Raw genomic sequence first — 14,204 nt, forward strand, 5'->3', positions numbered from 1 at the left:
TCGAAGAGACAATTTTAAAAAAATATAAATTTTTCACTTACCTTTTGCGATTAAAAAAATTCCCCTGTAGAAAATTATTACGGGTATTCACCTCATCGGGCTAAAAAAAGAAAAAAAAAGAGACAAAAAAATTAATTATTCCCTAGCTAAAACTTTTCATAAAAATAAATACGAATATGAAAAAATATAGGACAGATTTAAAATTATCCAAACAAAAAAGGGGATTTTTTTCCTCTTTATGTGTGCAACTTACATACTCTGATTCATAGACGATAATAACACATGGCAAACAAAAAACAAGTAAGAGCGTGCTAAGTTCGGCCGGGCCGAATCTTATATACCCTCCACCATGGATCGTATTTGATCTCTTTTTAGGCAAACAAAAAATATTGAATAGGAACTGTTATGCTATTGGAGCTATATCAAGTTATAGTCCGATTCGGACCATAAATGAATGAATAATATTTCAGTGCAATCGGATAAGAATTGTGCCCTGTAGGGGCTCAAGAAGCAAAATCGGGTGATCGGGTTTTTTATGGGAGCTGTATCAAGCTATAGATCGATTCAGACCATATTAGACACGTATGTTCAAGGTCATGAGAGAAGCCGTTGTACAAAATTTCTTCCAAATCGGATGAGAAATGCGCCCTCTAGAGGCTCAAGAAGTTAAGATCCCAGATCGGTTTATATGGCAGCTATACTAGATTATGAACTGATTTGAATCATACTTAACACACTTGTTGGAAGTGATACCAAAACACTACGTGCAAAATTTCAGTCAAATCGGACGAGAATTGGGTCCGCTAGAGGCTCAAGAAGTCAAGATCCCAGATCGGTTTAGTGGCAGCTATATAAGGTTATGCACCGATTTACGCCATACTCAGCACAGTTATTGGAAGTCATAACAAAACATCTCATGCAAAATTTCAGCCAAATCGGATGAGAATTGGGCGCTCTATTGGCTTAAGATCCAAGATCGGTTTATATGAAAGTTATACAAGATTATGAACCGATTTGGACCATACTTAGCGCAGTTGTTGGAAGTAATACCAAAGCAGCACATGCGAAATTTCAGTCAAATCGGACGAGAATTGCGCCCTCTAGAGGCTCAAGAAGTCAAGACTCCCAAGATTGGTTTATATGGCAGCTATATCAAAACATGGACCGATTTGAACCATACTTAGCGCAGTTGTTGGAAGTGACACCAAAACACCATGTGCAAAATTTCAGTCAAATCGAACGAGAACTGCGCCCTATAGAGGCTCAAGAAGTGAAGACTTCCAAGATTGGTTTATATGGCAGCTATATCAAAACATGGGCCGATTTGAACCATACTTAGCGCAGTTGTTGGAAGTGACACCAAAACACCATGTGCAAAATTTCAGTCAAATCGGACGAGAACTGCGCCCTATAGAGGCTCAAGAAGTGAAGACTTCCAAGATTGGTTTATATGGCAGCTATATCAATACATGGACCGATTTGGCCCATTTACAATCCCAACTGACCTACAATAATAAAAAGTATTTTTGCTAAATTTCAAGAGGCTAGCTTTACTCCTTCGAAAGTTAGCGTGCTTTCGACAGACAGACGGACGGACAGATGGAGGGAAGGACGGATGGACAGACAGACAGACGGACGGACGGATGGATGGACGGACGGACGGACGGATGGATGGACGGACGGATAGATGGACGGACGGATGGATGGACGGATGGACGGACGGACGGATGGACGGACGGATGGACGGACGGATGGACGGACGGATGGACGGACGGATGGACGGACGGATGGACGGACGGATGGACGGACGGATGGACGGACGGATGGACGGACGGATGGACGGACGGATGGACGGACGGATGGACGGACGGATGGACGGACGGATGAACGGACGGATAGACGGACGGATGGACGGATGGATGGACGGACTGATGGACGGACGGATGGACGGACGGATGGATGGACGGACGGATGGACGGACGGATGGACAGACGGATGGACGGACGGATGGACGGACGGATGGACGGACGGATGGACGGACGGATGGATGGACGGACGGATGGACGGACGGATGGACAGACGGATGGACGGACGGATGGACGGACGAATGGACGGACGGATGGACGGACGGATGGACGGACGGATGGACGGACGGATGGACGGACGGATGGACGGACGGATGGACGGACGGATGGACGGATGGACGGATGGACGGACGGATGGACGGACGGATGGACGGACGGATGGACGGACGGATGGACGGACGGATGGACGGACGGATGGACGGACGGATGGACGGACGGATGGACGGACGGATGGACGGACGGATGGACGGACGGATGGACGGACGGATGGACGCACGGATGGACGGACGGATGGACGGATGGACGGACGGATGGACGGACGGATGGACGGACGGATGGACGGACGGATGGACGGACGGATGGACGGACGGATGGACGGACGGATGGACGGACGGATGGACGGACGGATGGACGGACGGATGGACGGACGGATGGACGGACGGATGGACGCACGGATGGATGGATGGACGGATGGACGGACGGATGGACGGACGGATGGACGCACGGATGGATGGATGGACGGATGGATGGACGGACGGATGGACGAAAGGATGGACGAAAGGATGGACGAAAGGATGGACGAAAGGATGGACGAAAGGATGGACGAAAGGATGGACGAAAGGATGGACGAAAGGATGGACGGACGGATGGACGGACGGATGGACGGACGGATGGACGGACGGATGGACGGACGGATGGACGGACGAAAGGATGGACGGACGGATGGACGGACGGATGGACGAAAGGATGGACGAAAGGGTGGACGGACGGATGGACGGACGGATGGACGGACAGACGGATGGACGGACAGACGGATGGACGGACAGACGGATGGACGGACAGACGGATGGACGGACGGACGGACGGATGGACGCACGGATGGATGGACGGACGGACGGATGGACGGACGAATGGATGGACGGACGGACGGACGAATGGACGGACGAATGGACGGACGGACGGATGGACGGACGAATGGACGGACGGACGGATGGACGGACGGATAGACAGACGGACGGACGGATAGACAGACGGATGGATGGATGGATAGACAGACGGACGGATGGATGAACGGACAGACAGACAGACGGATGGACGGACGGACGGACAGACAGACAGACAGAAAGACAGACGGACGGACGGATAGACAGACAGACAGACAGACAGACAGACAGACAGACAGACAGACGGACGGACTGTCGGACGGATATGGCTACATCGGCTTAAAATGTCATGACGATCAAGAATATATATAATTTATAGGGACTCAGACGCATATTTCGAGGTGTTACAAACAGAATGACGAAATTAGTATACCCCCATCCTATGGTGGAGGGTATCAAAAAAAAGCTCTATAAATATAATTTATATATGCACATGTCTAAATAATGGATATGGATATAAACTACAACTCGGAGGGGGGGAAACTCGAATGGACACCTTGTTATGATATTGAGATGCATTTTAGACTATAGACTGGGACTGGGAAAATATGCCATCAGATGCCGTCATTGGTGTTGTTGTTGTCATGCGACGCAAATTAGACCATAATGCAAATTTCTAAATTGTTTATCACCGAAAACATAAAACAGCCATTGCAAATAATAAACAAAAGAAAGGAAATGTACTTGACGACTGCAATTTTAAAACAATAAAATTGCATTTATCATTTATGGTGAATTTTCCCCACCAATTTTTAAGATAAAAAATTGTGTCAATATTAATGTATGATTCAGTAACATATTGAATAAATTTGTAAACAAAACTTTGGCTTCCCATGGGTTGCAATGAATAATGGGAACATACAATAACACAAATATCGTTTCGTCACATTGGGTGGAGAGAATGCACAGAAACATGTGTATGCCATGAAAGTTATTGTAGTTGTGTGGACAAGAAATCCATCACTACAATATAATCATGTGCATTGGAAGAGAACAGCTAGGCGACAGGATGTCGAACTTGGTTAGGCGTTTTCGCAATGGCCTGGATATAAGTACAACTTATCAGCCTCGGAGGCCACCGTAGCGCAAAGGTTGGCATGTCCGCCTATGACGCTGAACGCCTGGGTTCGAATCCTGGCGAGAGCATCAGAAAAATTAGCCGTGGTTTTCCCCTCCTAATGCTGGCAACATTTGTGAGGTACTATGCCATGTAAAACTTTTCTCCAAAGAGGTTTCGCACTGCGGCACGCCGTTCGGACTCGGCTATAAAAAAAGGAGGCCCCTTATCATTGAGCTTAAACTTAAATCGGACTGCACTCACTTGATATGTGAGAAGTTTGCCCCTGGTTCTTTGTAGAATGTCCATGGGCAATATTTGCATTATTAATGTACGACCCTTAAAGCTCCCACACCCGAAGAGATGGAAACACGCCGTAGCTTAGTTGGTGCTGTGGTATCCTTTGGCTTTACTTATCCATTGCACGAATTCTTCGATCATTAAGCTCCCTCTAGAGCTTCTAGAGGGCGCAATTCTTATCCGATTTGGCTGAAATTTTGCACGTGGTGTTTTGGTACCACATTCGACAACTGTGCTAGGTATGGTCTACATCGGTTCATAGCCTAATATAGCTGTCATATAAATCGACCTTGGGTCTTGACTTCTAGAGCTTCTAGAGGGCTCAATTCTTATCCGATTTGGGTGAAATTTTGCATGAAGTGTTCTGGTATGACTTCCAACTATTGTCCCTGGTATAGTCTATATCAGTCCATAACCTGATATAGCCGCCATATAAACCGATCTCCCGAATAGATTTCTTGAGCCTCTAGAGGGCGCAATTCTTATCCGATTTGGCCGAAATTGTGCATGAAGTGTTTTATTTTGACTTCCAACAACTGTGTGTTAAGTGTGGTCTAGATCAGTCTGTATCCTGATATAGCAGCCATATAAACCGATCTTCCGGTTAGAATTCTTGGGATTCTATAGGGCGCAATTCTTGTCCGATTTGGATGAAATTTTGCATATGTCGTTTTGGTGTGACTTACAACAACTCTCCGTTTGACTTTTTGAGCCACTGCAGGATGTAATTATTACTCGATTTGCCTGAAATTTTGGAGGTGGTGTTTTTCTATGACTGATGTTTTTCTATTCGAAAAAGTCTCTTAAAGAACTTGACAAATGCGATCCATGGTGCCCGGCCGAACTTAGCACGCTTTTACTCCGGATCGTGCCATCCTCACACAGACAAAAATAATTTTGAAAAGCAACAACTTTGGTCGAAAAAAACAACTACGAAAATTGTTCATTTTCCTGCAACAATTTATTTTGAATCTCCATGATCCAAAATACAAATTTTGTTGTTGAAAGGCACTCTTTGCAAGCAAACATATAACAACAACAACAATATATTAATAAGCAAGGCAATAAACCTTGCAAATGCAAATTTTGCCCATGAAAATTCCACTAAGGAACAGGGGCATACTTCTCACATATTAATGAGTACAGTCCGATTCAAGTTTAAGCTCAATGATAAGGGGCCTTCTTTTTATAGCCGAGTCCGAACGGCGTGCGCAGTGCAACACCTCTTTGGAGAGAAGTTTTACATGGCATAGTACCTCACAAATGTTGCCAGCATTAGGAGGGGAAAACCACCGCTGAAAATTTTTTCTGATGGTATCGCCAGGATTCGAACTCAGGCGTTCAGCGTCATAAGCGGTCATGCTAACCTCTGCGCTACGGTGGCCTCCTGACCTCTGTCACTCTCTACTATTAACCTTAAAAACCTATTTTAATAATTTTGGTATTGAGCTCATGATCTCATGTTTGGTAGTCTTGCACGCACCCTCTAGCCTACCGACAGCATCTTCTTTATAATGAAATAAATCAATAAGTACTGCTGCACAGTAATAAGTGTCTCAATTAATTAAATTTAAAAAAAAAAGAAAAAACCACTCAAAATTTTTGTTCTGAATACGAAATTCTTATTTTTTATGCCGAATTTTCAAAAAAAAAAAATAAGTTTTAAGAAAAATAAAATTTTTTTTTGACCAACCGGGGGACTCGAATCTGTGTTTGCAAGTCATGAATGGCATGGCAGTTTTTTGCTCTACATGGTAGTGCGCGTATTTTTACAACTACCTCAACTAAAGAATTTGTTGAAAGCCAACAAAATTTCAATAATTTTGTCTGTCAAGTCTCTTGTAGAGACTTATTTACGTACTTCAACAAAGAATGTCTTCGATTCAATGCTAAAATTCGTTGAGAATTTAAGGTAGTTGGTTTTTACTACGAGTTATTTTTTTTTTTTTCTGGAAAACATTTTCCCTTACATGTATTATGGGAGATTTATGCAAATCCCATTACAAAGAGAAAAGTGGATAGCCATTTAGCGTATTAACATTATTTACTCGGATATTCCATTAAAACCTGCGTGGATTTGAGTTTTATTTCGAAAAATTAAATGCGTTTAATAAAAACCGTGGCGCAAAGGTTTGCATGTCCGCCTATGATACTGAATGCCAGGGTTCACATCCTAGTGACATCAGAAAATAGGCACCACCAATTCTAATCTCCTTCTTACATTTCAACACTGTTCGTGATCTTACCGTCGTGGCTGTTGTTATCCTTATGGCCTGTTTACTGTCCATAAATATGTTCATACATCATACGACATCCTTGCGTTAACACCACACCACCTCTGGCGTTCCGTGATCGGCCGGATCTCCGCCTGCAGGGCCGTATTATGGTCAGGCAGTCTAAAACAGATCTTGGTCCCTGCGTTCTCAATGTTGACCCCCAGGCCCACTCTGACCTCTAGTTTTGATACATCTGTGTAACATATTCGAGTCGGGCGAAAAATTTGTTAATGCAATAACATTACGGCACATCCTTTATCTTAAATTGCAGCGTAAACAGATCACTTCCTAAAGAAGTCCAATCTGGACATTGGATTAGTCGACATCCGTAAAAAAATAGTTTTATGAGTACAATAACTCAAAGAGGAGCTGAAGAGGGCTTCAAAACTTCAACTTTAACAATTGAATCTTTTATAGAAGACTCCAAACTAATTACAGCAGACAGAAGGACAGTACAATTAATTTCGCAAAATAAATGCGCCCTTTACTGTAGACTCATTTTGTTAAATATTCAAACCTTTGCATTGATTTATGTGATGTAGATAGGACAACAGCAATTATTCCTACATTATATCGATGGGCAAGCATCTTCCCTTTGTAATCATTGTTTCGACCTCCGCTTCTAGGCTATCCACTTTCCGTAATTATTTTTTTGTTTGTTAAAAAAAGCCAATTTAGTACATTGACGTACGTAGGTCTACTTGCATCCTCTCTTGGATAACGTACATACGAGTATATTGTTGTACTTTACAAGGTCACAATTTGCCCTGACCTTGTTGTTTTTAGTCCTCGGATGTGACATTAAACTTAAGATATTTTTAAAAGACATCCTTACTCAGCCTGCGCCCCCCAACGTACACAAATAGCCCCAATGGCCGGTATGTATTATGCATAAAAGTATATCGGGTGGTTATTTTAGAGTGACGAAACAATTTGAAATGGGAAATTAGTAGGGATGAAATCAAGAACTCAAAAACTATTTATGTATATGGAAATTGTGGCAAAATACAAAATTTAAATCAGCTACAGGACTCCGGAGCGCTAAAAAAAGGATGACTGGGTGATTAAGGCTAACATAAACCAAAAAAAAAGGAACAAAAGTGAATTTCCTCTTGCAATTCTATGGGTTGCCCAAAAAGTAATTGCGGATTTTTCATACAGTCGGCGTTGACAAATTTTTTCACAGCTTGTGACTCTGTAATTGCATTCTTTCTTCTGTCAGTTATCAGCTGTTACTTTTAGCTTGCTTTAGAAAAAAAGTGTAAAAAAAGTATATTTGATTAAAGTTCGATCTAAGTTTTATTAAAAATGCATTTACTTTCTTTTAAAAAATCCGCAATTACTTTTTGGGCAACCAATAATAAAAAAAACATATTTATTTCATTATATTCTTTAATTTTCCCTTGAACTTAAAAAAACACCCTATTTGCAGCTGACAAACACAGCTTGACGAGAGAGAGAAAGAAGTGTCCTTCTAACGTTAACGAACATTTAATTAAAGCACCACCAATAATATTCATTTCATGTTATAATTAATTCAAGAGAATATTCAATTGCAAGAATATTTTTAGTTTAAATAAATAAAAAATAAGCATCCCATTATATTTCAGCATTAACAAAACAAGACAATATTTATTTAGTTATTTGTTTGTAAAGGACGAAACGCCACTGATATCAGAATATAATTTAATTTGTTTCTTGGAAAACATTTTCCATTTCATGTATTACGAGAGATTTATGCAAATCCCATTACAAAGAGAAAAGTGGATAGCCATTTAGCGTATTAGCATTACTCGGATATTCCTTTAAAGTCTGCGTGGATTTGCGTTTTATTTCGAAGAATTAAATGCGTTTAATGAAAACCGTGGCGCAGAGGTTTGCATGTCAGCCTATGATGCTGAATGCCAGGGTTCATATTCTTGTGACATCAGAAAATATGAACCACCAATTCTTAATATCGTTTGCTTAGGAAAATGATAATTCTAATACCCTTTTCTTAGGGATAGTTTTAATACCCTATCCTTAAGGAAAGGGTAGGTTCTGTACCCTGTCCTTATACAAAGGGTAGTTTTAATACCCTGTCCTTAAAGAAAGGTTAGTTTTAATACCCTGTCCTTAAGGAAACGATAGTTCTAATGCCTTAAAGAAAGGGTAGTTTTAATACCCTTTTCTTAAGGAAAGGGTAGTTTTAATACACTTTTCTTAGAGAAAGGGTAATTTTAATACCATTTTCTTAGGGAAAGGGTAATTTTAATACCCTTTTCTTAGGGAAAGGGTAGTTTTAATACCCTTTCCTTAGGGAAAGGGTAGTTTTAACACCCTTTCCTTGGGGAAAGGGTAGTTTTAATACCCTTTCCTTGGGGAAAGGGTAGTTTTAGTACCCTGTCCTTAAGGAAAGGTTAGTTTTAATACTTTTTCCTTAGGGAGAGGGTAGGGTAATACCCTTTTCTTAGGGAAAGGGTAGTTTTAAGGTCCTTTTCTTAGGGAAAGGATAGTTTTAATACCCTATTCTTAGAGAAAGGGTAGTTTTAATACCCTCTCGTGAGGAAAAGGGTAGTACTAATACCCTTTCTTTAGGGACAGGATAGATCTAATACCTTTTTCTTAGCGAAAGGGCAGTTTTAATACCCCTTCTTTAGGAAAAGTGTAGTTTTAAAACCCTTTACTTACGAAAAGGGTACTTTTAATACCCTGTCCTTAAGGAAAGGGTAGTTTCAATACCCTGTCCTAAAAGAAAGGGTAGTTTCTATACCCTGTCCTAAAAGAAAGGGTAGTTTTAATACCCTTTTTTATGGAAAGGGTAATTTCAATACCCTTTTCTTAAGAAAGGGTAGTTTTAATACCCTTTTCTTAGGGAAAGAGTAGTTTTAATACCTTTTTCTTAGGGAAAGGGTAGTTTTAAAACCCTTTACTTAGGAAAAGGGTAGTTTTAATACCCTGTCCTTAAGGAAAGGGTAGTTTCTATACCCTGTCCTAAAAGAAAGGGTAGTTTCTATACCCTGTCCTAAAAGAAACGGTAGTTTTAATACCCTTTTTTTATGGAAAGGGTAATTTCAATACCCTTTTCTTAAGAAAGGGTAGTTTTAATACCATTTTTTTAGAGAAAGAGTAGTTTTAATACCTTTTTCTTAGGGAAAGGGTAGTTTTAATACCCTTTTCTTAGGGAAAGGGTAGTTTTAATACCCTTTTCTTAGGGAAAGGGTAGTTTTAACACCCTTTTCTTAGGGAAAGAGTAGTTTTAACACCCTTTTCTTAGGGAAAGGGTAGTTTTAACACCCTTTTCTTAGGGAAAGGGTAGTTTTAATACTGTTTCCTTAAGGAAAGGGTTGTGTTATTACCCTTTCCTTAGCGATAAGATAGCCTAACACCCTTTTCTTAGGGAAAGTGTAGTTCCAATCCCTTTTCTTAGGGAAAGGGCAGTTTTAATACCCTTTTCTTAGGGAAAGGGCAGTTTTAATGCCCATTCCTTAAGGAAAGGGTAGTTCTAATGCCCATTCCTTAAAGAAAGAGTAGTTTTAATACCCTTTTCTTAGGGAAAGGGTAGTTTTAGTACCCTTTTCTTAGGGAAAGGGTAGTTTTAGCACCCTTTTCTTAGGGAAAGGGTAGTTTTAGTACCCTTTTCTTAGGGAAAGGGTAGTTTTAGTACCCTTTTCTTAGAGAAAGGGTAGTTTTAGTACCCTTTTCTTAGGGAAAGGGTAGTTTCAATACCCTGTCCTTAAGGAATGGTTAGTTTTAATGTCCATTCCTTAGGGAAAGGATAGTTCAAATACCCTTTCCTTAAAGAAAGGGTAGTTTTAATACCCTTTCCTTGGGGAAAGGATAGTTTTAATACCCTGTCCTTATGGAAAGGTTAGTTTTAACACCCTATCCTTAAGTTTTTTACGGAAAGGGTAATTTTGATACCCTTTCCATAGGTAAAGGGTAGTTTTAATAACCTATACGTAGGAAAAGGGTAGCTTAAACACCCTTTCCTTAGAAAAAGGGTAGCTTAAATACCCTTTTCTAAGGGAAAGGGTAGTTTAAAACATTTTCCTTAAGGGTGGTTTTAATGCCCTTTCCTAAGGGAAAGGGTAGTTCTAACACCCTTTCCTTAGGGACATGGTAGTATAAATACCCTTTCTTTAAGGAAAGGGTAGTTTTAATGCCTTTTACTTAAAAGGTTGGTTTTAATACCCTTTCCTTAAGAAAGGGTAGTGTTAATACCCATTCATTATGGAAAGGTTAGTGTTAATACCCATTCTTTGTGGAAAGGTTAATACCCTTTCCTTAGGGAAAGGGTAGTTTCAACACACTTTCCGGCGAAAGGGTAGTTATAATAACCCTTGCTTAGGGAAAGGACAGATTTAATACTCTTTCCTAAAGAAAGGGATAGTTTTAAAACCCCTTTCTTTCCAGTTAAAACATAAATTGATTAAATGAATTTTTTAATCAAATTGAATCACTATCGTGATTGATAGAATATCAATTAGATTAAAAATTAATTGAATCAATTTTCAGTTAAAATATGAAAATGGCAAAAATTTTAATGACGACTCTAATTGAAAAAAATCATATTCAATTAAAAATGGTTGAATCAATTAATTTGTTAATTGAAATTTTTTATTTTTTAATTTTATTTTCTTAAATTTTTTATTTTTTAATTTTATTTTCTTAAATTTTTTTTTTTTTCATTTTATCTTTAGTTAAATTTTTAATTGAACATTTTTTGGCGATTTTTCTTTTCTGTGTAGTTTCAGTACCCTTTGTATAAGGAAAGGGTAGTTTCAGTACCCTTTGTATAAGGAAAGGGTAGTTTCAGTACCCTTTCCTTTATAGAAAAATAGGCCTATGTTTGATCGGAAGCCACCGTAGCGCAGAGGTTAGCATGTCCGCCTATGACGCTGAAAGCCTAGGAACATGAGAAAATTCTCAGCATTGGTTATCCCTCTTTATGCTGGCGACATTTGTGAGGTACTTTGCCATGTAAAAACTTCTCCCCAAAGAGATGTCGCTCTGCGGCACGCCGTTCGGGCTCGACTATAAAAAGGAGGTCCCTTATCATTGAGCTTAAAATTGATCGGACAGCACTCTTTGCTTGGTGAGAAGTTTGTCCCAGTTTCTTGATGAAATGTTTATGGGAAAATTTGCATTTGCATTTGACCGATTAAATTTGGTATTGACTTACAGAAAACATTTCAAATAAGGCTGTTATGACTTTCTACACTGCGCCAAGTACGGTTTAATTCGGTCTATAACGAAATGGGCTCCCATATTTTGGCAGAATCCATGGTGGTGAGTTCCCAAGATTCGGCTCGGCCGAACTTAGCACATTTTTACTCGTTAATATTATCTTATTTTTATAGTTTATTATCCACACAGAGAAATATTGACTCGGAAAACGGCGCTGAGGACGGAAGATAACATATGTGGATCTAAATTTCATGGTACTTTACTGAACGCAAAATGCTAAAATTGGTATTTATTACGATTTATTTTAAATATGCAAATTAATTAATTTGTTTGTAATACTTTTTACAGACCGTGACACCGTCAATGAAGAGAGGTTTATAATTTCAATGATAATTTTTCTTCCTTTTTTCCGAAGCCTGGGATCATTGAATAATATATTTTATTCTTAATATGCAATTTAATCCAATCCAATCCAATATGCAATTTATTTGTGTTAAAAATATCAATCATTTATTTTTTATAAAATCAGTTGAAAACTTGCTTAAAGAAAGGGAAATTTTTAAAAATTGGTTTATATAACCACTTTAATTGAATTTTTGAGCTTATCATAACTCCAAATTGCAAAATTGTTAATCAATAACACAAATTCCTTTATAGGTCGGATTTCAGCAATTTTTTTAATTCAACGTACAAATTTCTTAATTGAACCTAGTTTTTAATGTTTTCTGTGTTAAATAAAGTGTAATTTCAGTACCCTCGATGTGGTTGAAGTTTGCATACAGCGTTCTGTTATGCCGAGTATGGTCCGAGTCGGTAAGCTCCCGAAAACTAAGCTTCAAATTTGAATTATTGAGCAGCTTCAAAGAGCAAACTAAAGAAATTGTTCAGGTGGAGGCTTCTATTGTGACCTTCAATTATTCTATCTTGATTGCGGGCTACCTACCCCAAAAAAATCTTCAGGAAAACTTAACACCCGCGTCCCGTTGATTTGCCACACCCCCACTAAAACACTTTCTTCGCAAATATTTTTATGGAGTAGAACAGCAAATATTTTTATGGAGTAGAACGAAAACAATCAAAGCGTCTCAAATTAAAACTTACTTCTTTTTAAACCGTATAAGTTGTAGAATGTTTTTTCAAAATTAATGTGTTCGCACTTTTACTTATTTATTCAACGGTTAGAAAAAAATCGTTTATTTTAGTAAAATATTTTAAGTTAATCAAATCTTAATACAACTAAAGGCACACTTTTAAAATCTTTTATTATTTCACAAAACCACTTGATGTTTTTTTTATTGTATCTCGAACAACTGAACTATAAACCTTATTCCATGAATGTTTAATAATAACTGCAGAAATATTTCAATTTCCACTTTCACATACTCTACGCTGAGCAGATAAGAGAGCCTGGGGAGTTTTTGGACATATGTATGACAAGCATAAAGATATGATAAGACTGGGCGACAAGTAAAAATAAAATTTAACCATATTGAAAACTATGAATTGATAAAAACAAAATTTAAATTTAAATAAAGCGGTCTAAAGCAACAAACTAAAAAGAGATACCTTTGCTAATTTCATCCATCAACATCAAACACTTGAAGAGCCCAAGTGTTAATCCAGTTGTAGGCATGTTTTTAGGAATTAGTTCTTGTGCACAATAATCTTATCTTAATTTATTGAAATGGAGAATTAATTACCTTTGTTTTACGCATTTTAAAGCGGCGCAATCATAAAAGTCACACTTGCTTCAAATCTTCATCAAAATTTACAGAGAGTTTAGACCCACACTCAAATCAATAACTGAGCGGAATGCCTGAGTTGGTTGCTGACTCATGACCATTGAACTTTGCAAGTAGTTAATAAAATATTCTTTTTTATTTCTTTTTTTTTTTTTTCATTGCCCGAACGATTGTTGATAAACAAAAACAACTTTTATCTTGGGACACTTTTGCTTATTTTTCATAATTCAAAAAAAAAAAAAAAATATAGCCTGGCACTAGAATAAAACTTGGGATATTCGTTTTGTTATAATTCCAATGACTAAATGGACCCCGGGAGTTGACACGCTATTCCTACAATATTTCAAAAGAAACTGATTAAACAAAAAAATGATTTTATTCAAATTCATGCGGCGTCCAAACACAATCGTAAATAACTAAAAAAAAAAAAAAAGTAGAATGGGATACGAACAAAGCCCTCATATGCATGTACGTCAAAAAAAGTGATGACCAAACATTGTTTGAATCGTCATATTAAGAAGGAACAAAAACATACATCTTCTCATTTTCCCTTACGTGTGTACTTCTTCTGCTGAATACATATGGATATACAAATTGTATTATAAACTTTCGATACTCTCCTATAATAGCAA

General features: G+C 38.7%; 1 protein-coding gene across 12 annotated transcripts in view; it reads right to left on the minus strand.

Annotated features, from left to right (window-relative positions):
- LOC106094298 (translational regulator orb2) overlaps positions 1-14,204 on the minus strand; it is a 131,077-nt gene that overhangs the window by 92,416 nt on the left and 24,457 nt on the right. For 10 of the 12 annotated variants that reach the window (XM_059363559.1, XM_059363573.1, XM_059363556.1 and 7 more), the window contains one exon: positions 42-100. In XM_059363559.1, coding sequence (XP_059219542.1) covers positions 42-100 — 59 coding nt within the window. Of the gene's footprint in view, positions 1-41; positions 101-13,530; positions 13,898-14,204 lie in introns of those variants that run through there. The other 2 variants (XM_059363580.1, XM_059363584.1) reach the window with 2 other exon arrangements.

The sequence above is a fragment of the Stomoxys calcitrans genome, chromosome 1 (assembly GCF_963082655.1).
Source record: "Stomoxys calcitrans chromosome 1, idStoCalc2.1, whole genome shotgun sequence".
NCBI classification, from domain to species: Eukaryota; Metazoa; Arthropoda; class Insecta; order Diptera; family Muscidae; genus Stomoxys; species Stomoxys calcitrans.